This window comes from Chaetura pelagica, unplaced genomic scaffold, assembly GCF_000747805.2.
Source record: "Chaetura pelagica isolate M959 unplaced genomic scaffold, ChaPel_1.0 scaffold132, whole genome shotgun sequence".
Lineage (NCBI taxonomy): Eukaryota > Metazoa > Chordata > Aves > Apodiformes > Apodidae > Chaetura > Chaetura pelagica.
In genome coordinates this window covers 1,871,283-1,893,933 of record NW_009952709.1, presented here as the reverse complement: position 1 = coordinate 1,893,933, position 22,651 = coordinate 1,871,283, and the positions used below count along the sequence as shown (strand labels likewise).

At 58.3% G+C, this 22,651-nt stretch overlaps 1 protein-coding gene across 1 annotated transcript in view; it reads right to left on the bottom strand.

Moving 5' to 3' along the window:
* COL27A1 (collagen, type XXVII, alpha 1) overlaps window positions 1-22,651 on the bottom strand; it is a 96,050-nt gene that overhangs the window by 12,665 nt on the left and 60,734 nt on the right. The window contains exons 9-33 of the mRNA XM_009994350.1: window positions 16,726-16,833; window positions 16,031-16,138; window positions 15,262-15,315; window positions 15,016-15,069; window positions 14,853-14,897; window positions 14,555-14,608; window positions 13,767-13,811; window positions 13,393-13,446; window positions 13,271-13,315; window positions 10,386-10,411; window positions 9,787-9,840; window positions 9,247-9,354; window positions 8,836-8,959; window positions 7,543-7,596; window positions 7,183-7,236; window positions 6,933-6,977; window positions 4,138-4,191; window positions 3,752-3,805; window positions 3,364-3,470; window positions 3,143-3,187; window positions 2,831-2,875; window positions 2,383-2,490; window positions 1,715-1,768; window positions 580-687; window positions 155-208 (exon numbers count right to left, since the gene is read on the bottom strand). Of these exons, the coding sequence (XP_009992652.1) occupies window positions 155-208; window positions 580-687; window positions 1,715-1,768; window positions 2,383-2,490; window positions 2,831-2,875; window positions 3,143-3,187; window positions 3,364-3,470; window positions 3,752-3,805; window positions 4,138-4,191; window positions 6,933-6,977; window positions 7,183-7,236; window positions 7,543-7,596; window positions 8,836-8,959; window positions 9,247-9,354; window positions 9,787-9,840; window positions 10,386-10,411; window positions 13,271-13,315; window positions 13,393-13,446; window positions 13,767-13,811; window positions 14,555-14,608; window positions 14,853-14,897; window positions 15,016-15,069; window positions 15,262-15,315; window positions 16,031-16,138; window positions 16,726-16,833 (1,661 nt within the window). The remainder of the gene's footprint in view (window positions 1-154; window positions 209-579; window positions 688-1,714; window positions 1,769-2,382; window positions 2,491-2,830; window positions 2,876-3,142; window positions 3,188-3,363; window positions 3,471-3,751; window positions 3,806-4,137; window positions 4,192-6,932; window positions 6,978-7,182; window positions 7,237-7,542; window positions 7,597-8,835; window positions 8,960-9,246; window positions 9,355-9,786; window positions 9,841-10,385; window positions 10,412-13,270; window positions 13,316-13,392; window positions 13,447-13,766; window positions 13,812-14,554; window positions 14,609-14,852; window positions 14,898-15,015; window positions 15,070-15,261; window positions 15,316-16,030; window positions 16,139-16,725; window positions 16,834-22,651) is intronic.

The window sequence follows — 22,651 nt, the reverse complement described above, 5'->3', positions numbered from 1 at the left end:
GGTGGATGCCAGGTCGGAGTCCTGCATCTCCAGGGGCCCTCAGCCCACAGGGACCCCCTTCTTGTGCTTCTGCTCCCACGACAGCAGAGGCTGAGCAGGCTGTGGGTGTCCCTGAGGTGCTGCAAGAAGGGACAGAGCTAGAGACACCCCTCACCTTTTGTCCTGCTGCTCCTGGCTCGCCAGGACCTCCAGCATCACCAGGATCACCCTGCCCAGATGGGAAACACCAGCATCAGATGCTCCCCAGGGGGTCAAACCCTGAGCTCTGACTTCCAGGGGCTTCCCCACCCTCCTCTACCTGTGATGTTGGTGCTGGGTAAGAGATGACCCCTGCCCCCTGGGGACCCCCAGCTGTGACCCATGATAGCCCCAAAGTGAGCAAAGACAAAGGGCTGAGCCCCCCCCCAGCAGCAGCCCCCCCAGCACGGGGACCCCAAAGCACAGGGACCCCCTGCAGGGCTGGGGCACCAGCAGCAGCCAGGACAGCAGCTGCCAGACCTTCTCTGTCCTTGTCCCCAGCCCCTGGCAGAGGAGCCCAGTGGGCAGCAGGGGCCACCACAGTGTCACCAACACACATACCTCCTTTCCATGACCCCCAGGCCTCCCTGGTAGCCCCTCAGGCCCATTGTCTCCTGGTTCTCCAGGGCTCCCTCTGATGCCTGGAGCTCCACAGGTTCCCACCTCTCCCTGGACAGGACAAAGATCACCAGGATTACTCTTGGCTGACTTTTCCAGCTGGCCCTGGCTCTGCCCTCCAGCATTTCTCAGCTGCTCCAGCTTTTCTTGTACCAGGTACCCACAAGCTTTTGGGGGGACCTGGGTTCTTCTCTCACACCCAGCAACATAAAACCACAGGAATGAGGATGATGGGGGTGAAATTTAAAACAGCCCCACATGGTTCAGGTGCCTGCCAGGTCCTGCAGCAGTTAGGCCAGGAGTCCCCAGGGGCATCACAGAATCCTTATGGCTTGGGTTGGAAGAGACTTTAAAGATCATCCAGTTCCAACCCCCTGCATGGGCAGGGACACCTCCCAGCAGCCCAGGCTGCTCCAAGCCCCATCCAACCTGCCCTTCAACACTGCCAGGGATGGGGCAGCCACAGCTTCCCTGGGCAACCTGGGCCAGGCTCTCACCACCCTCACAGCAAAGAATTTCTTCCTCATGTCTCACTTCAGTCTCCCCTCTTCCACTTTTAATCCCTCCTCCTCATCCCATCCCTCCCTGCCCTTGTCCCAAGTCCCTCCCCAGCTTTCCTGGAGCCCCTTCAGGCACTGGAAGCTGCTCTAAGGTCTCCCTGGAGCCTTCTCTTCTCCAGGCTGAACACCCCAACTCTCCCAGCCTGGCTTCAAAGCAGAGCTGCTCCAGCCCTGGGATAATCTCCATGGTCTCCTCTGGACCTGCTCCATGAGCTCCATGTCCTTCTTGTGTCACCTTGTGCCTTGTGCCCCCCCCAGCACCCACTGGAACCCACCTGCTCGCCCTTGGGCCCTGGCTGACCCTCCAATCCCGGCCGTCCTGGTGGTCCCTGGGGGAGGAAACACAGATCCCAGCCCTGGCACAGCCCAAGGACATCACATCCCTCAGAGCCCCTGGCCCACGGACACAGCTTTCCTCTTCTGGATGAGCTGAGGATCAGCATCCACCTCCCCTCCCGCCCTGGGGAAGGCAGGTTGGAGCAGCCCCTGGAGGGAAGGGGGGTTCCCAGCTGACCTACCTGCTCCCCATCCAGCCCCCTGATGCCAGGGCTCCCGGGATGTCCCGCGTGGCCCTGCCAGGGGACACACTCAGGTCAGGACAGGCAGCCCTGCTGGGCTTCCACTCAGGGTCCCCACAGACCCTGCTTGCCAGGCTCTGTCCCACCTTGCACCAGACACTTAAATCCCCATCCCACTGGGCAAAACCAGTGGCCAAACTGAGGTGTGACTGCACCTGCAGCTCTGGGGAAGAAAACCCCATTTTGGGCAAGCAGAGTGACCCCAAGGCTCTGCCTGCCCAGGCAGCTCAAGACTCACCTTTGTCTGCTCTTACCTTCTCTCCTCTCCTCCCCAAAGTCCCTTCAGGCCCCTTTGGACCTTCCCGGCCCTGAAAACAAACAGCCCATATCAGCAGCAATTCACTCCAGAGGGCTGCACAGCTCCTGGGCACGGGTGGCAGGGGCTGGGAGGCCCCAGCACACCATGTCCCCACGGGCAGGGAAACCACTCCTGGCTTCTCCAGCTCCTTGCACCAGCTTCCCTGTTCCTCCTCTTCCCGCAGGTGCTTTTGGGAGCTCCCTTGGAAGTGTTGGACCAGCAGAATTGCTGCTCTGGGTCCTACTGGAGGAGAGAAAACGGCTTGGAGGTTTTGTTGTGCAGCAGGTGAAGGAGCCCCATCTGCACTCACCGGGTACCCTGGAGGGCCAGCAGCTCCAGGGGCTCCAGGAGCTCCCACTGCTCCTGCTGAGCCAGGTTTCCCAGGAACACCCGCCGGCCCCCGCGCGCCGGGAACACCCTGCGAGCCCAAAAAAGACACTAAGCACCCCAAAACACAGCACAGGGTGCAGCTTCAGGAGGGCAATGCCAGTGGGAACACCATGCCTGATGCATCTGGGGCCACCATGGGGTCTACAAGGGACCAGCTGTGCCTGGTGGGTCCTGATGCCTCATCACTACTGTCCCCAAACCTGACTTGTCACCGCCCAGCTACCCGTGCAGGGTTTGGGTTGTTCTCTGCCCCATCACCAGCCCGGGGATGAAGCTGTCTGGAGGGCAGGACCTCTCTTGCACCCCCTATCAGACATCACCCAACCTCAGCCTCCAACCTCACTCCAAGCTCCAGCTCTCCCACTTACAGGCAGCCCTGGAAGCCCTGGAGGACCTGGCTGTCCCGCTCTGCCCTGAAACAAGAAGGATGTTCAGCAGCATGACCGTGGCCAGGAGGCACAGGGGACCCCAGGCAGGGGGGGACACCTCACTCAGACAGTCCCCGTGTGCCTGGGGCCACCTCAACCATGTCTGTGCAGCAGCAGGACCAGACCCAGCCAAGTGGGAGGTGGGTCCTGCCAGCTCCCACAAAGGGCTCTGGGCTGCACGCTGCTGGTGCTGTGGGAGCACAGGGTTTATCTCCTAGGGGAGCAGAGCCAGCTGGGCACAGCCAGCCCTACCTGGGAGCCAGGAGCACCTCGTGGACCAGGGGGACCTGGCAGGGCCTGAGGGAGGGGAAAGCACCATCAGAGCCCTGGCCCATGGCTCTGGCTGCTCCCCTCTCCCACCTTTAGCCCCTTGATGCTGGAAGCAAAGATTTCCCATTTTCCCACAACCAGCTCAGCAAAGGCAACTTGCTCAGTGCTTCTCTGGCAGGGATGGAGCTGCCCAGGGCTCTCACCTTGGGTCCAGCTTTTCCTGGAAATCCTGGAGGGCCCTGGGCTCCTGCTTCTCCCTGTCAGGAGGCAAGAAAAGTTTCCTTTCCTCCACACGTTTGAATGTGCTGATCTCTTAAAACAAACCAAAAGCAAACCCAAACCCCAGCTTGCCTGGCATCATACAACAAGCCACAGGACTCTGGGCAGATGAAGTGCTGGAGAACCACCAGTTCACCCAACGTGGGACCCAGCTCCAGCCCTTCTCCTCCTGCCACCCCCCTGGCATGCCTGATGGAGACTATTCATGGACACCACCCAAATCCATCCACTGGGTTCTGCAGCCCAACCCAAGAACATTCCCAAAGCCTGGACTCCCACCCCTTGCTGCCCTGCTGGATTTCCCAGCCCTACCTTGTCTCCCCTCTGCCCTGGCCTCCCACGGTCACCAGCAGGTCCTGGGTAGCCCTGGGGAGAGCAGGGGGTTAGGGGGCAGCTGGGAACCCCAGCAGCTCTGGGGGTTTGGGAGAAGGCAGGTGCTGAGCTCTCCCCCAGGGAAAGGCAGGACCCTGGGCACAGCAGGAGCCCTGGCAGGAGGGTGAGGTCCTGGCTGCTCCAGGGAGCATCTCCCCAAAACAGCATCTCCCCAAAACAGCATCTCCCCAAACCAGCATCCCCCCAGACCAGCATTTCCCAAACCAGCATCCCCCCAGACCAGCATCCCCCCAGACCAGCATCCCCCCAGACCAGCCACAGGCAGACAGCACCACACCCTCTCCATGGGCTGGACCATCACTTACATGGATGCCAACAGGTCCCTGGGGCCCCTCCAAGCCAGGCTTCCCAGGCAGCCCCTGCCAGGAAAGATAAAGGCATTAATGACCCTTGGGTCCCAGGATGCAGGCAGGTGTCTTCCCACCCTTGGTGCCCACGGCTGAACCCAAGGGATTCCCCCCCCCAGGTCTCCCCATGGCAGCCAAGACCCTCTTGGCTGTTCCTCACCAACGAGCCCCACCAGCATGATCCTGCTCTCACCTTTGGGCCCAGGGAACCTGGGTTTCCATCAGGTCCAGGTTTTCCCAGAGAGCCCTTTGGAAACATTTGGGGAGGGGGTGTCAGTCAAAAAGCTGAGACAAGACAAGGCCCACTGGGTCACTGCTGCTGCCTCTGTGCTAATGGGGAGGAGTCAACTGGTCCAAACTGGGTTTTCTGGGGACACACTCTGCCACCATGGCCCATCCTGGTGGCTCCTGCACACCAGCACCATCAGGTAAGGTGACAATACTCACTCTTGGGGTCATCACCCAGCCCAGCTTAGTGCAGGCTCTCAGGCAGGAGCTGCCTCTGTCCCACTGGGCAAGGACATGGGACTGTCCTCCCTGAACCTGCACCCCCCTTGCCACCTGGGATGGGACAAACTGATCCACCCAGGTGTGAAGGGTTTCCAGGGGCTTCCATCCCCCATAGCCCCCCTGCTGGGCTTGGGAAAGCCCCTTGGACAGGCTGATTCCCTGGGGAAATGAATCTACTCTCCCCCAGCTCCACTTGTTTCTACCACTGACTCTCTTGAATGTCTTTTAACAAGATCAAATCCTACAGGTGCCCTGATCCCCTGCTGGTTCCCAAGGTGGGAAAGTCCCATATCCCTCACCAGTGCTCCCCACCTAAGGAAATGCAGGAGGAACAATTCTGTTTCCTTACTGTGGATCCAGGAGGTCCCACGTGCCCATGGCTGCCCTGCAAACCAGCAAAACCCTGCAGGAAAGAACAGGGCTGCTGGAGGGAAGGCAGAAGGAAGGATGGAAAGGTCCTACCCTGGCTGTGTGTGGTCCCAGACCAGTCCAAACCTTGCCTCAGGCAGTGCTGGTGCTGCCCACTTCAAACCAGCCCCATGGGTTCCCCTCCAAGCCTCCTGGCTGTGCCCACAATACCCACACGTGCCATGAGAGCAGCAAACTCAGGGCATGTCCCTGACCCAGAGCAGAACATTTTTCGTGGTTTGTTTTGAGGGAAGTGTCAGATTTATTGTTTTCTGCTGCATTTCAGAGCAAAGAGAAAGAACGACTAGAAGTCCTGCAGGAGGGAAAACTTGCTGCCAGCCCAGAGCTTGATGCTGGGGCTGTTTTGGACATTCACCCCTCAGCACCATGCCCAGCAGGTCCCTGCCTGCAGCTGCACCCACTGCAGCACCTCCCAGCTGCTCTCACTCCATCAGAGCCACCCATCACCTGCACCCCAACCCATGGACGTGCCTCTGAGACAGGTTGGGAGAGCCAAGCAGAGGGAAGGAGAGAAATCAGACATCTCTACTCACCGGTGCTCCCCTCCTGCCTGGGCTGCCCACAGTGCCTGGGGGACCCTGCAGGACAAGGCAGGTGATGATGAGGATGGGGAGACAGAAACAGCCTCTTCCAGTCCCACCGTGGCAGCCCAGAGCTCTGATGCACATCATAGAATCCCAGACTGGCTTGGGCTGGAAGGGACCTTCAAGATCCAACCCCCTGCATGGGCAGGGACACCTCCCACCAGCCCAGGCTGCTCCAAGCCCCATCCAACCTGCCCTTCAACACTGCCAGGGATGGGGCAGCCACAGCTTCCCTGGGCAACCTGGGCCAGGCTCTCACCACCCTCACAGCAAAGAATTTCTTCCTGATGTCTCACCTAAATCTCCCTTTTCCAGTTTTAATCCATTCCCCCTTCTCCCATCACTCCTTGCCCATGTCAAAAGTCCCTCCCCAGCTTTCCTGGAGCCCCATCAGGTCCTGGCAAGGTCCAGCATGGCCTGAAGACCTTGACCCACACAGCCATGGGGATGGTGGTGTTGGGAAGCCCCCCTGGTTGGGCTCAGCTCCCCTTCTGGATACAACCCCTCAGCCCAGCCCTCACCCACAGCCAAGTACAGAGTGTAGGATGGGAACCTGTGTACCAGGCTTTCCTTCTGTGCCTTCTGCTCCTGGCATGCCCCGTGAGCCCTGGAAGGAGAGTCTCACCTCAGGAAAGCAGAGCCTGGTGACAGGGTTCCCCCATCAAGGGCTCATCCACCCCCAGAGCCTCCTCCCAGTATGAAGAGGTGACAGACAAATGGTGGCAGAGTCCCTGGGGTGCCCTCTGCTCTGGACTGGGGTTTCTTGGTGCATGGGGCTCATCCCTGCAGAGCTCCTGCAGCTCCTCCCTGCTCCATCCCACCCTTGGATGAGATTGCTGGGAAATGAGTCAGGAAGGAAACTCCTTCCCACTGTGAACACCTCCATCATGGGGGTTTTTTTTCCCCCTTTCCCTGCAGCTCTTTGTTCCTGGTTCCTTCACCAGCCACGACTCTGAATAACTGAGCTTTTTTTTTCCTTAAAAACCAGAGTTGTTATTTCCTGGATGTTCCCTGCTCGAGGCTAAGGGGGAAGTTGTGGTGCTGGGCAGGTGGTTTCTCACAACACTCCATGCAACGTGCAGAAGAGTCAACTGCTCATCCCCCATGGATCCCGGGCAGATTCCCAAGCAGAACCCAACCCCTTCCACCCAGCCACATCCCAGGATGTGGCTTCCCAAGAGGTGGCTCCCCCATCCCAGCACTGCTGGCACCAGGACACCTGGTACTTACGGGCACCCCGGGAACTCCCACCAGCCCTCGCTGCCCCACACGGCCCTGGAAAACAGGAGGGATCAGGGGAACATCCCCCTGCCAGCCCCAGGCTGCAGGGCTGGGGGCAAAGGCAGTGCCTGCAGCCACCCTGGCTCAGCCCCAGCACATCCCAAGCCCCCCAGCCAGGGGTCTCCAGGGTTGTTTCCATCTCCCCCAGGCCAAAAGTGCTCCAGGATCCCGCTGGAAGCACCAGCACCCCGATAGTTACCCGGGCTCCCCGTGGTCCTGGGGTTCCCTTTGGGCCATCAGGTCCTCGGCCTCCCTGCAGTTCACACAAGGGGAAGCACAAACTGAAGTACAAATCGTTTTAAGGCCAACCCTGCAGGTCTCTCTGCACCCCCCGAGGGGACACATCCAGCCCTGCAGGGACCCTCCCCAGGGGGACATGGTGGCTCTGTCCCCTGGGTGCAGGACAAGGTGAGGAGGAGGGATGGGACCCTGCAGGTGAGGAGGAGGGATGGGACCCTGCAGGTGAGGAGGAGGGAGGGGACCCTGCAGGTGAGGAGGAGGGAGGGGACCCTGCAGGTGAGGAGGAGGGAGGGGAACCTGGGCACCCTGCTGTGCTGACCTTGGGTCCCTCGCTGCTGTTCAGCCCCACGGGGCCAATCTGGCCTTCTTCTCCCTGCCAGGAGAGAGGAGAGGACTCAGGCAGGGCAAACAGAGGGGATGTTAGAAGAACCTCCTTCACTCAAAGGGTCATCAAGCACTGGCACAGGCTGCCCAGGGAGGTAGTTGAATCACCATCCCTGGAGGTGCTTAAAAGTGGTGCTGAGGGCCATGGTCTAACACCAGACTCACTAGAGTTGGATTCATGGTTGGACTTGGATGATCTTGCAGGTCTTTTCCAAGCAGAACAATTGTGCATCCTGGCTGAAACCCAAGCTCTGGTCCTCTGCTCCCCCAGCCACCCCCCCTGCCTCCTGCAGGATAGGGAAGCAGGGACTGTGGCCAGAGGTGACATGAATGACATGACAATGTGACCTGGGGCACCAGCCAAGCTTTGGAGTGGGGGAGAGGACTTTCCCCATGCACCAGGAGTATAAAACTGGCCAGGAAAAAAAAACAACCTCAGCCTAGTGTTGGCCCAAAACAGCAGAGATGAGTATTTGTTGCTCCTTGCAGATGGAATGGAAGGTGTTTGCAAGGCCTGGGGGGCAGGCAGAGCTGCAGGTGCCAGGGAGGGCAGAGCTGCTCCACTGGGTGGAAGAGGCAGGGACGTGAGTCCTGCTGTGCCTCCCCCTCTTGGAGAGCTGGGAGAATTGGTTTCTCACCCTAGGAGTGAATGTGAGGGCAGATCCAGGCAGGAATCCCAAAAGCCCTGTGAGAGGGAGGGCATCACATGCAGGGGAGGTTACAGACCAGGAAGGTGGGTGGGAAAATATGATCCCCCCTTCCCTTTAGAAGCTGGGGATCACTGGAGGTGAGCAGGCAGCCCAGCTCCAGCTCCCAGGTGGGAATACTGATCTGCAGCTGGGGTTGTCCATCCTGACAGGGCACTCTGAGCACACACTGCAGGGACAACAAGCACCCTGAAACCTGTGCCTTGCTCCTGTGGCTCCTTGAGAGCTGCTGTGCTTGGGTCTCAGGAGCTGGGCAGGGTCAAGACCAGGAGAGATGCCCTCGGACCTGCTGGGGAGCCCCCACTAAAGCTGCTCTCTCCTCACATCACTGAACCCACCAGCTAATCTGGGGTCAGTGATGGGGGCAGAGCTGAGGGGGCTGGAGCAGCAGGGGCAGAGCTTGGTTGGTGCCAAGTGCTGTGGCTCTGGGGGCACCTGTGACCCCGAGGATGGGGGCTGAGGGGACAGCAGTGTCTGAGCAGTGCAGAAGGAGGTGCCACTGGAGGGGTCCTAGCACCTACCACCCCAGCAAGTGAGGAAACACCAGAGCTGCTGCCAGGTGGGCTTTCTGGGGGGGACAGCCCCCTGCCTTCAGCCTGCAGGAGGAGGAAGAGGCAGGGCAGGGTGGCAGAGATGGCTGAGATGCTGGAGGGGAGGTAGGATGAGGCAGAGGGATCACAGAATCCCAGACTGGTTTGGCTTGGAAGAGACCTGAAAGATCATCTGGTCCTGCATGGGCAGGGACACCTCCCACCAGCCCAGGCTGCTCCAAGCCCCATCCAACCTGCCCTTCAACACTGCCAGGGATGGGGCAGCCACAGCTTCCCTGGGCACCCTGGGCTGTCCCCTCCCCACAGCACCTCTGACAGGCCAGCAGTGGGGGCAGGGATGTCTGCACGGATGGGTCAGCCTGGACCAGCCACAGCACTTACCTCTGGTCCCTGGGGTCCTGCTGCTCCTCGGGGGCCAGGGAAGCCCTGCAAGCCTGGCTGGCCCCGACTCCCTGCAGCTCCTTTTGCTCCTTGTGCTCCTTGGGGACCCTTGGAGGAAGAAGACACAGCAGGTCCCAGCAAGGTTTGCAAACAGGGGGGACAGCTGTGGCCTGGGGGTCCCCCACCCACGGGCAGGATCCCCCTGGAGAACCCATCACTGGCTGCCCTGGCTCTCTGCACACCCAGCTTTTGGTGTGGGGCACCCACCCTGGGTGAACCCCCCTTCAACAGCATCCCTGGGGCACCAGCAGTGGGGCAAGAGAAGGTTTTCAGCAGATGCAGCAGGAAAGCACAGATCAGAGAGGCAACGTGGTGGGATGGAGCACAGTCTGAGCTGCCCAGCTCTCAGGGTCCCCAAAACCAGATGCTGGGCCCTGGACATCCCCACCAACCCATCTACCAGCTGGAAAAACAGCACATTTCAACAACAAAAGAGGAATCAGCTGAAGGAATCCCCACCCAAGCCTGGGGACATGGTACCTTGTCTCCTTGGGCTCCCAGGGCTCCCTTGGCTCCACGTGGACCTCGACAGCCCTGCAAGGGCAGCAGAGGAGGAGGGTGTGCTCAGAAAACCACCTTGTGCCACCCCTTGCAACTAAAGCATCCTGTGATCCTTTCTTTTTTTTGGCATCCAAGTTAGTTTTGCCCAATTTAGACCTGAGATTGGGAGCTGGGAGCAGGTGCTGGATCTGCTTCTCATGGTGGGTGAGCTCCAAAGCTTCTGGGTTCACTCCCCACCAAAGCCTCAGTGTCCCCAGCACCCTGTGCCAGTCCCACCACTCCTGAGCAGCTAGGACAGGTGGTGGAACCCCAGCAGCACCATCCTGGCATCAGCAGGATGCTGAGCACCTTGTCCTCATGACTGTGCTCCTAAGCACAGGCCAAAGTATCCCCAGCTCCCCAGACCTTCCCAGAGCAGACACAATCTTAGGGCAAACTGTCATGTCTGAGATCTCCTACAGCTTCTGCCTCCCCAACCAACTGCAGGTGCCACCTCTTCCAGTCCAAGCACAGAGAACATGGAGCTCTGGGCTGCTCTCCTGCCCCCCCAGGCTGGGCTGGATGGTGCTATCACTCACCTGCTCTCCTTGGCTGCCCTTTGGACCTGGCAGGCCAAGAAAGCCCTTCAGAGAGAGACACAAATTACACATTTAGTAAAATAAAAAAACACCCCACAACATAACAAAAAACACAACACAAAGGAAAAATATCGTGTGCACTCGTGGAGAGTGACAACCCTCCCACACTGTGGGCTGGGAAGATGCTGGTAAATGGGAGACACCAGCTCAGCTCTGCAGAGATGCTGCTGCTGATGCCATGGGGGGATTTGCTCTCCAGAAGGGTCCAGGGGATGTAGGAGCCCTGCCAAGGCTGCCCCCACCCCCAAAGCAGCCCCAAGAGCAGGGGGACAAGGTCCTTGTCAGCCTCCAAGGTGCACACCTGCCTCCCACCCTCTATCCCTGGTGCAAGCACCAGTTTCCAGCTCTGCAGGTTGGAGCTGCAGCATGAAAAGCAAACACAGCACGGGCTGTGACCTCAGGTGGGACGTGGTGGGACAGGCAGGGGGATGGGACAGACAGGCTGCCCTGGCCCCTGGGAAAGGGGAAGCACCCTAATCCCTTGGGAAAAGGTGCAGTAGGGCAGGGACGGGGCTGGGGCAGCTCTGCTGAGAAATCCCCAGGAAATTAAAATAAAAAGGCAATAAAAAAAAGTCAAGGTCCCTCCTTCAGAGTCTGGAGTGGCAGGCCAAGAAAGCCCTTCAGAGAGAGACACAAATTACACATTTAGTAAAATAAAAAAACACCCCACAACATGACGAAAAACACAACACAAAGGAAAAATATCATGTGCACTCGTGGAGAGTGACAACCCTCCCACACTGTGGGCTGGGAAGATGCTGGTAAATGGGAGACACCAGCTCAGCTCTGCAGAGATGCTGCTGCTGATGCCATGGGGGGATTTGCTCTCCAGAAGGGTCCAGGGGATGTAGGAGCCCTGCCAAGGCTGCCCCCACCCCCAAAGCAGCCCCAAGAGCAGGGGGACAAGGTCCTTGTCAGCCTCCAAGGTGCACACCTGCCTCCCACCCTCTATCCCTGGTGCAAGCACCAGTTTCCAGCTCTGCAGGTTGGAGCTGCAGCATGAAAAGCAAACACAGCACGGGCTGTGACCTCAGGTGGGACGTGGTGGGACAGGCAGGGGGATGGGACAGACAGGCTGCCCTGGCCCCTGGGAAAGGGGAAGCACCCTAATCCCTTGGGAAAAGGTGCAGCAGGGCAGGGATGGGGCTGGGGCAGCTCTGCTGAGAAATCCTCAGGAAATTAAAATAAAAAGGCAATAAAAAAAGTCAAGGTCCCTCCTTCAGAGTCTGGAGATGAGGAGCATGGTGATAGAGATGGAACCCTCATCCCCAGCAGCTCCTGTGACCCAAACACTGTGGGGAGCTGGGGGAGCTGGGGGCAGCAGGACCTTCCCCTGCAGGGCTGGGGGAGCAGGATAGGAGCCCCCAGCCCCCATGGACTTACCCCAAGGCCCTCCTGTCCTGGCTGTCCCCTCAGCCCAGGGACACCCTCTGTGCCCTGCAAGAGAAGTTCTGGCACCAGCCTGTGCCCTGCAGGGCAGAGAGCAGCCAGCCCCCCTGTGTTCCCTCCCCAGGGCTGCCAGGGACCCCCCAAGCCTTCATTTTATGAGGTCTCTGCCCCCTCCTCCCCTCCAAAAGTGGGAGCAGGGACATCTCACCCCACCTCCCAGGTCCTTCCAGGGAAAGCCCTGAAGCCCAGGGTTGATCACCACCAGGGTGGAAGCCAACCAGCTGGAATCACAGAATGGTTGGGCTTGGAAGGGACCCCTGGAGATCATCTGGTCCCACCCCCCTGGCCAGAGCAGGATCCCCTAGAGCAGATCCCACAGGAACACATCCAGGTGGGGTTGGAATGTCTCCAGGGATGGAGACTCCACAACCTCCCTGGGCAACTTTTTGTCCTCAGAGCAAGAAATGTGAAGCTCTTACGGTGTCTCCTTTGGGACCAGTGGATCCCTCCATCCCAGCAGGGCCCTGAGGAAAAGGGGGTGTCAAGGTTGGGAGAAGAGGGGGTGCTGCTCACTCTCCTGCTGTGTAGGTGAGACCCCAGCCCATAGGACCCCTGCCCAGCCCCCCAGGAGTTGCATGTCCCACCCCAGGGACCACATCCCCACGAGGTCACCTTTCCCTTTGTCCCCCCCTTGCCTGCTTGTCCTGCCCATGGAACATGAGCCATGAAGAACTGCAGGGCCAAGGACTTCATGCCCATTTGCAAAGCACGTAGGGGACAAGCCCCAGCAGCTCCTTCCTCACTCAGATTCCTCTGAGCCAAGGTGGGCTCCAGCCCAGGACATCACCCACCTACCTGTGAGCCCCTGGGGCCCTGGGGGCCACGTCTGCCCTGCAAGCCCTGAGGTCCCTGCAAAGTGGTGGGGGACAAGGAGCTGCTGTTAGAATTGAATCCTTGGGGTGCGAAAACCTCCCCAGGGAATTGTCCTGCTGCTGAGGAGCTCCAGGGCTGCCCGATGGGAGGTGTGAGCAAGGGGTTAGAGAAAGGATTCCCACCCCCATTTCAGCTTCTTTGAGGTGAGCTGAGATCCCAGCCCAGCTGGAGGAGATCCCTCCAGGTGGGGTGATCCTCAGGACCCCCTCCCACCCCAGCTCTCCCACCAGTTATCCCAAGACATCCCATCACTACCAGGTTTGTTCATAGAACTGTTTGGGTTGGAAAAGACCTTGAACATCACCCAGTCCAACCCTTCCCCCAGCCCTGCCCAGTCCCCACTGTCCCTCAGCACCATCTCCAGGGCTTGGAAACCCCTCCAGGGATGAGGACTCCACCTGGGCAGCCTGAGCAGGGCCTGACAGCCCTTTTGGGGAAGAATTTGTTCCTAATATCCAACCTACACCTCCCTCATCCCCTGGTGCAGGCACAACTCAACGTACCTTGGGTCCCTGGGGACCAGGCAAGCCAGGAGGGCCTGTTTCTCCCTGGGGAGAGAGCAGAGATGGAACAAGGTGGCTGGAAAATCCAAAAGAGCAAAGGAGGGGAAGCAGGGCAGACCCACCTCAGAGCCATTGACACCCTGGCATCCAACAGGTCCTGGCTGGCCTGGCTCTCCCTGGAACACAGGATGGTGCTCAGCCCTGTGGCCACTGGCACCACAAAGGAGGGGGTGGGATGGGACCCCCTGGGGCTTCTTCCACGGGAGCAGAGGTTGGTGGGGATGCTGGGGAAGCTTTACTGGTGGTATATGAGTTTTAACACCATTTGTCCTTCTGCAGCTCCCTCCCCAATGACTCCCACTACCCAAGGGCTGCATTTTAAGCAGCCACGTCCCTTCCAGCTGCCAAGCAGGGATGAAGCAGGGCAGGACGTGGTGGTCCCAGCCCAGCCACCCCCTCAGCTGCTGTTGGACCCAAAAAGCTGTGACTGACTTACCTTGGGACCAACAGGGCCTGGGAAACCCACTGAGCCACCTTCACCCTGGAGCAGGAGAGACAAGGTGCCACTTCTGCAGCCTCTTGTGCTTCGATTCTCCCCTTCCAGCCTTCCCATCCCAAATCCCCCCTTGTTCTTCACACCAAGCCACTCCATGTCCCTTCCAACAGCTACCAGGCCACCCCCAGCTCCCCTACTCCCTTCCTGCTTCCATTCACCACCACCAAACCACTTCCATTCTCCTTTTCAGCCCTGGACAAGCCCTTCCCTGCCTGCTGTGCCTCCCAACCACGTGCAGCCATCAGAACGTTGAGGGCAACATGGGAAAACCCAAGTGCTGTCACAGCCCCATCTCAGCTGAAGGTGATCACCTAAAATAAACCACGATGGAACCTGCTCTGCAAAGGCTCATTTCCCTCCATCACCAGGAGAAAGAGCTGGGCTGCAAAGGTCCATGTGGGAGGTGCTGGAGGCAAAGGGGAAGCTCCTGCCACCAACATGCAGTGGAACCTTGTGCCTGGTGGCTCTGGGGCAATATATGGGCAATATCCTCATGGAGCAGAGCCACCTCCAGGACCAAGATAAAGATGCAGTTTAGGTTCAGCTCTCAGAAAAAAACCCAAAACAACCCCCCCAAAAAAAGAATGAACAAGTATTTTGTAAGAACAAATCACTAAGTGACCTGAAAAGCCCAAGTCCTCCCTCCTCAGACCCATCTTTCCAGGGGGGAGCAGCAGGGTCCTGCACTGCTCCAGGGAGGGCTGGTGACACAAAACAAACCCACTCACCTGCAGCCCCACGGGGCCTGGGAAGCCCATCACCCCCTTCAGGCCTGACATCCCCTGGGAGAGAAGCAAGGAGCTGGGTGTCAGGGAGGTGTCCACCCTGAGCTGCCTCTGCCCCATCCCTTCCAGGAGGGTCAGGGAAAGCACAGAGACCACAAGGGCTTTGCCCAAAGCCAGGAGAAGATGGTCTGGAGCCAGGGATGGAGCTTGGGGCCATTGCAGAGAAGGAAAAGGGGTGGGGGGAAGGAGCAATCCCAGCACAGCAGGGTGTGAGACATCCCAGGCTTCCCCAGGGACTCACCTGAAGCCCAGCAGGACCTGGCAGGCCATTTTCTCCCTTCAACCCCTGGAAAAGCCAAAAGCAGCCTGAGCAATGGAGGAGAGCAGGGCCTGTGGGGCCAGAGAAGAACAACCCACTGCCTGGGCCAGGCAGAGCTGTGAAGAGCAGACTCAGCCACTCTCACCTTTGCTCCCTTCTCTCCTTTCTCCCCAGCTGGTCCAGGGTCACCCAAGAAACCCTGAAACAGGAACAAGGACACGTTGAGTCCCAGCTGGACCATCAGGAGCCACAACACGACTGCTGTGCCCCCAGGGACTGCCCGTGGGGTGCAGGGAGGTGGGGACCCTCCAGCTCGTTGCTAAACGAGGCAGCTCCAGAGGGAAAGCCTGGCTGCTTGTCCCCAGCACAGAGCCACCCAGGGCCACCTTACCTCTTCTCCTTTCTCACCAGCCAGCCCCTGGTCACCCTGGAAGCCCTGCAGTCCCTGGGGAGAGGGAGGAAGGAGCAGAGAGGGTGCTGAGGGGCTGCCCAGCACCTCCCACCATGGCCAGTTCCAGCCCCTGTACCAGCAGCTCCTGCCCTTGGCCACCCCAGTGTAGGCTCCCAGGGGGCTGCTGAGAGCCCCCAAGTTCTCAGCATGGCCCAGCCCCTGTCACCATCCTCCAAAAGCCCCCTGAGAAAGCTTCCAAGCCCAGGTGTGCTGCCCACATTCCCCAGAGATTGCTGCCAGGGGGCTGGGAAAGGACAGGGAGCATCACACTACCAAGTGGCCAACTCTAGGGCTTGGACACGAGCCAGGCACTCCAGAATTGCTTCCATTTCTTTCTTCCCCCCCCCCATCACCCCCCCAAGTCCTTTTCTCCCCAAGTTGTTCTTCCCCCCAGGGAGGTTCAGGTGCAGAGGAGCAGCCCAGCCCTGAGTTCAGACCCACCACGAGGCAGGTTCTGCAGCCCTTGGGTTATCCCACCTTGACACACAAGTGTGATGTTCTACAGCTTGATTTTTGGGAAACAAGAACCTCGAGGCACTAACCCAGGACTGCCTGGGTTTGTAGGCTGATCAGGAATGTTTTAGTTAAAGGAGACAAGGGAACATGAAGAACAGCAGCTTTAGGAGCCTCTTGTCTCCTGCCTGGGGCTGTGGCTTCCCCACCTGGATGGTGACCACGTTGTGACCCTGCCTGCTTGTTTGTGGCTCACCTGCTCCCCTGGCAGCCCCCATGGCCCAGGTTTGCCATCCAGGCCAGGGAGACCATCTGAGCCTGGGTAACCTGCACGTCCTGGGGAGCCCTGGAGCCCAGGCTCACCCTGGGGAGAAAAAAAGCCAAGCACAGAAAATCAACAACTCCACGTCGTTATGAAACCAACAAATTAAAGGCTGAGCTCTGACCTGCCTAGTGCTGTTGCAGTAACACCTGCTCAACACCAAGGAGCTCTCAAGGAGGCAGGGAGGGGATCTGAGAATGGTTTGGGTTGGAAGGACCTGAAAGATCATCCAGTCCCACCCCCCTGCAAGGGCAGGGACACCTCCCATTAGACCAGGTTGCTTCAAGCCCCAGGTGAAGGCAGGGAAGAAGGTCTGGGGTTGATGCCCAAAGCCATTTGTGATGCTTTCCCACGTGCAGGAGCCTGAGCAGATCCTCTGGACTGGGCATCACCAGCCTTTTTTAACCCCTTAGCTCACTGTCAGTGCTGAACTGAGGCAGGATAAAGGGATCCAAGAGAAGACATTTCCCTTCAAATCGTTCTGTTTAGATTTCTCAACAATTTTGGTCAAACCCAAAGGCTGGAGACTTTGGTTTAGTTTGTGAAGTCAGAGTCTCCTGCCTGGGGCTGTGGCTTCCCCACCTGGATGGTGACCACGTTGTGACCCTGCCTGCTTGTTTGTGGCTCACCTGCTCCCCTGGCAGCCCCCATGGCCCAGGTTTGCCATCCAGGCCAGGGAGACCATCTGAGCCTGGGTAACCTGCACGTCCTGGGGAGCCCTGGAGCCCAGGCTCACCCTGGGGAGAAAAAAAGCCAAGCACAGAAAATCAACAACTCCACGTCATTATGAAACCAACAAATTAAAGGCTGAGCTCTGACCTGCCTGATGCTGTTGCAGCAACACCTGCTCAACACCAAGGAGCTCTCAAGGAGGCAGGGAAGGGATCTGAGAATGGTTTGGGTTGGAAGGACCTGAAAGATCATCCAGTCCCACCCCCCTGCAAGGGCAGGGACACCTCCCATTAGACCAGGTTGCTTCAAGCCCCAGGTGAAGGCAGGGAAGAAGGTCTGGGGTTGATGCCCAAAGCCATTTGTGATGCTTTCCCACGTGCAGGAGCCTGAGCAGATCCTCTGGACTGGGCATCACCAGCCTTTTTTAACCCCTTAGCTCACTGTCAGTGCTGAACTGAGGCAGGATAAAGGGATCCAAGAGAAGACATTTCCCTTCAAATCGTTCTGTTTAGATTTCTCAACAATTTTGGTCAAACCCAAAGGCTGGAGACTTTGGTTTAGTTTGTGAAGTCAGAGCTGGAAGGAAGGGCAGAAAGGTGCAGCTGCCTCGTTACTCCTCAAGTGGAGAATCTGGTTTGTGAAGCTACAAAAGCTTGTTTGGGGGAGATTTGCTGCTTCCCCAGGGGCTTCAGCATCACAGAGCCAGGCACCCATGTCTCCCCTGCTGGCCACCCATGCTTGGAGCACCCAGCCCAAAAGCCAGTGGGGTTTTTTGCCCCATTCCACTTCCAGTCTCAGCTCCAGGGAATATTTACTGGGATTTGCAGTTTTTCAAGCAAGAGACACGGGCTGTGGCACCTCTGGCCATGCTCTGGGGCAGACAAGCCCCAGCAGATGGGCCAAATGCACAACTGGCCACGGGCAAACCCAAGCCAACCGTGTGCTCAGGGGTGATGCATGTGGGTGAAATCCTTCCTCCTCTTCCTCACCCCTGCTGCCCTCTGATCAGCCTCCCCTGGACAGTGGGAGCAGGGAGTGCAGACCTGCTGGAGGCAGCACCAAACACCTCTTGGGCCAAGGTCTAGTAGAAACCTAAGCCTTCAAAAAAAACCTATCCCAGCCTGGTCAAGAGCTGAGTCCAAAGTCAAGTTGAGTTTTCCTGCTGGGAACCCAGTAGGCAAAGCCTTCAGCAGATGCCAAAGCAAGAGCAGGAGAGCAGGGGGCTGGGGACAGGGCTGTGGCCATGACAAAAGCCCCCAAGCTGAAGACATCAGACTTGCAGATGGACTGTGATGGGTAGAAAACATTTGCTCCTTTCCATCTCTGTGCTCCCCCCCACCCTGACCTGCTGCTGCCCCTTTGCAGACCCTGTTCATGTGAAGGTGGAAAACAAACTTTGACACCTTTTGGTTGAGTTACACTGACAGACTCCAGTGTTTGCACTCAGCTGGCTTGACCCAGTCAGTGATGCCTTCCAGATGTTGGCAGCTGGTAAAACACTATCCCTGGGGGCACAAGCCTTCTGGGAGGCAGTGGGGCCAGGGGTGACAGGACACCTGGCAGCAGGACATGTGATGGAGAGCAGAAGCAGTGGTTGATGCCATAGCTGCATCCCTTCCCCACAATATCAGCTTTTGACTTGGCTTTTTGGGACTCACAGGTTGAACACACCTGCAAGGAACCAGCCCATGTCCTGCTCACCAGCCCATCCAAATCCTCCCTCAGCATTGATCCATGGAAGCCCAGCCTGTCCTTGCCTCTTCTTCTTAAGCCAGAGGAAAATCCAGCCCAGTTTTGGAGAGGAAGAGATGATGACAAATCAGATGGCAGGAGGAAAGGAAGGTCTTCTCTGTGAGGGAGCCAAGGGGACCACGGTGCTGTGGTTAAGGCTCCTGGGGAGATGCTATGAAGGATGAGAAACTCTGGAGGGCTGAAGGAAGGTGGTTGCTCCAGTAGATGGGTGAGCAGGGAGATGAGGAGCAGCAGGGAGATGAGGAGCAGCAGGGACATGGGAAGCAGCAGGGAGATGAGGAGCAGCAGGGACATGGGAAGCAGCAGGGAGATGAGGAGCAGCAGGGACATGGGAAGCAGCAGGGAGATGAGGAGCAGCAGGGACATGGGAAGCAGCAGGGACATGGGAAGCAGCAGGGCTGGGCACTGCTGTCCCTTCAGAGCAGCCCAGCAACACCCAGGACAACCAAGCAGGAGGCAGGGAGGTGCTGAGGGACATGGACTCTGTTGAGAGGGACAAGAACTGGGATGCACCAGCTCTTCCCATAAGGGCTGGGTAGCAGCAAGCACAGGTGAGAGGTTCCAGCCATGCTGGGAGGTTGGGACACCTGCTCTCCTTTCCTTTCACCCACGGGGCACCCAAGCCCCACAGCAGCCCTGCTGGCTCAGCCTGGGCTGTATCCAGGTCCCAGCAGCTCCCAGCAGGGAGGACAGTGAAGGGACATGAGGAGAAGCAGGGACATGAGGAGCAGCAGCAGGGACATGAGGAGCAGCAGGGCCATGAGGAGCAGCAGGGACATGAGGAGCAGCAGCAGGGCCATGAGGAGCAGCAGGGACATGAGGAGCAGCAGCAGGGACATGAGGAGCAGCAGCAGGGCCATGAGGAGCAGCAGGGACATGGGAAGCAGCAGGGCTGGGCACTGCTGTCCCTTCAGAGCAGCCCAGCAACACCCAGGACAACCAAGCAGGAGGCAGGGAGGTGCTGAGGGACATGGACTCTGTTGAGAGGGACAAGAACTGGGATGCACCAGCTCTTCCCATAAGGGCTGGGTAGCAGCAAGCACAGGTGAGAGGTTCCAGCCATGCTGGGAGGTTGGGACACCTGCTCTCCTTTCCTTTCACCCACGGGGCACCCAAGCCCCACAGCAGCCCTGCTGGCTCAGCCTGGGCTGTATCCAGGTCCCAGCAGCTCCCAGCAGGGAGGACAGTGAAGCTGACAGAGCCACAGGGCAGGAGGTGGGGGGTTCCCAGAAGGAACACAACACTTGGAGGACAAACCATGGCAACCTGTGTCCACCTGCCTGGGAAGGCACCAGGGCACAGATGGCAGAGTCCAGCACCTGGAGGGGCTGTGCTGAGCTGAGCCCAGGGACCCTGGGACCACCCACCCCTGGGGCACCTCCCACCCCTCCCTGGGGGCTCTGCAGAGCCCCCCACTCACCTTGTGTCCCCGCTGCCCTTTCTCACCCGGCTCCCCAGGATCTCCGTGGGGTCCCTGAGCACAAACATGGGGCTGAGTCAACAAATGTGCCCCCTCAGCCCACCCTGGGAGCATCCCAAGACCTGGGAGGCAGGGCTGGCACCGAGCAGGGCAGACAGGGGGGATCTGCCACCCCCCTGTCCTTCCCCAGGGGGGCTGTGGCCAGGGCAGCTTGGGAAGCAGATGGTGCTTTGGTGCCCCACAGAAGGGCAGGATGGAGAGTTCTGCCTTCGTTTCCTCTGCCTCACAGTTGGCAGAAGCCAGGCAGGGGGCAGGGGAGCATCATCCAGTGATCCTGGGGGCTGCAGACCCACCAGTATGGGGCTGGTCCCACACGAGGGCCACTCCAGCTGGTCTCAGGCTGGGTTTTGTGGCTCTGGAAGGGCCCCACATGGTCCTTATCAAAACGGGGGGCAGGAACCCAGTGCCTGGGGGAGGATAAGCCAGCACTGCTGAGCTGGCAGCCACAGGGGCAGGGACACAGGGAAACCCAGGGACCTGGGTACCAACCATCCCCTGGGGGGCACAGGATCATAGAGCCACAGACTGGTTTGGGTTGGAGGGACCTTAAAGACCATCCAATCCCACCCCCTGCATGGGCAGGGACACCTCCCACCAGCCCAGGCTGCTCCAAGCCCCATCCAACCTGCCCTTCAACACTGCCAGGGATGGGGCAGCCACAGCTTCTCTGGGCAACCTGGGCCAGGGTCTCACCACCCTCACAGCAAATAATTTCTTCCTCATGTCCCACCTCAATCCCCCCTCTTCCAGTTTAAAGCTGCTCCCCTCTGTCCTATCACATTGTTTGGGTGGGAAGTGGACAAAACAAACCATCAGGCTTCTTTGAAACCCAACCCAAGGCCCTCAACTACAGGGCAGCAGATACTTTTTAGGGTCAGCCCAGGAGCCTGCAAGTCCCTGGGGCATGGACCCTTCAAGCTGCCCCAGGTCAGGCTGGGTGGCAGCTGGGAGAGGGGACACTGGGGCTTTCCTTACTTACAGGTGCTCCTGTTTTCCCTGGATGTCCTGGGGGTCCAGGGGCTCCGGGTTTTCTCTGGATGGAAAAAGAGAAGTGTCAGTCAAACAAATCTCCCTGATGTGCCTGGAGAGAGGCAAACCCAGCTGCTGAAGCTGAGGGAAAAGCAAAGCCACAGCAAAGCTGCTGAAGGGGAAACACTCACCGGCCAGCCAGAGTGTAGGAGCTGGTAAAGGGATGATTGCTGAAAGGAGAATGAGGGGAAGGGGGAGAAAAATGTTAAAAGAAAAATCTAAATGAGAAAAGAAAAATATCAGAAGCCCTTCTGGCTGGTTTTGTGTCTTTCTTGTTGCTTGGGAAGACACAGCAATGAACCACCCCTCTCAGTAATTATCACTTATTTCATGTGGATGGAAGTCACAGGACAAGATTTAATCTGAGGGCAACTTCTGGCCTCTTAGCAGCTGAAGATGGAGACCCCAGTTCTGCAGTTTGCTGCAGTTCAGCTCCCCCAGGGACACCCAAACAGCCTCAGGACACCCGAGATGTTTTGGAGCAGAAATGTGGCTGCTGGCGAGTGCAGGTACCACACCATTAAGCCCTGGTTGGACTAAAACCACTGCAGTTTGCTCCAGGTGGGAAACCTCACCTGCCCAGGCCTATCTGAAGCCTCAGGAGACCCCCCAGCAGGTTTCTCCTCCCTGCTCCCTGCAGCCAAACCTGTCCTGCACCTCCCAGTTTTCAGAAGACCAGATGAGCACAAAGAGGAGAGAAACCAAACCACCCCAAAGCCACAGGGTAGGCCAATCCCACCCTGTTTCAAAGCTCCAAAAAAACCCACAGCACAGCCTCCTCTCCACACACTGCCCAGCCACGTTTCCCCAGGTTTTGGGAGATGCCCAGGAATCACAACCATGTCCATCTCCAGCCACCAACCTCCTGCCCTCCCAGCAGCACAAACCACAGACACTCAGGAGGCAAAACCCCCCTTTCCCCCTTCCCAGGGTGATCCCAGGCAGCTCCTCCAAATCCCAGCTCACCTCAAAGTCTAGGAAAAGCCCCCCCCTTGCTCCTCACCCTGATTCCAGGCAGCTGGAGGGGCAGGATTCCCATGGGAACTGGGAAGCCTCCTCCTTTCCCAAACCCCTTCCAAAGATCCATCCTCCAATACCAGGAGAGAGAGAAGGGGGAAAAGCCAAGGATCTCATTAAGGAAAATAAACACAGACCTTTCAACATCTGGGAATATTTCTAGCAATGAGAGGGCCTCTTGGGGCAGAGGATGGATGGATAACCAGGAATCTCAGTTCCTTTCAAGTTGATCCCAAGTGGATTCCCATGAAGGAAGGGGTTCAGTCCTTGCCAACCTGCCAGGGCCAGTTCATGGTGCTCCTGTCCAGCCAGTTCTCATTTCCCTCAAAAGCTTCTCACAAAACCTGGTTTTTCTGGGGGGTTTGGAGCATGACCAACTCTTTTGCCTTGTCTCAGGCACCAGTGAACTCCCAGTCACTCAGGGCAGGACATTATTTCATCAGACGTATAAAAAAAATCATCATAAAGAAATAAATAGAATCCAACCTGCTAAAAAGGGGGAGGGAAAAAAACCCCAACAAACCCATGGGAGATGTGAGCTTGTGTTTCAGAGCACCAGGTGCTAAGGGGAGGGGAGACAAGTGAATTGCCTTCTGCAATTTCAG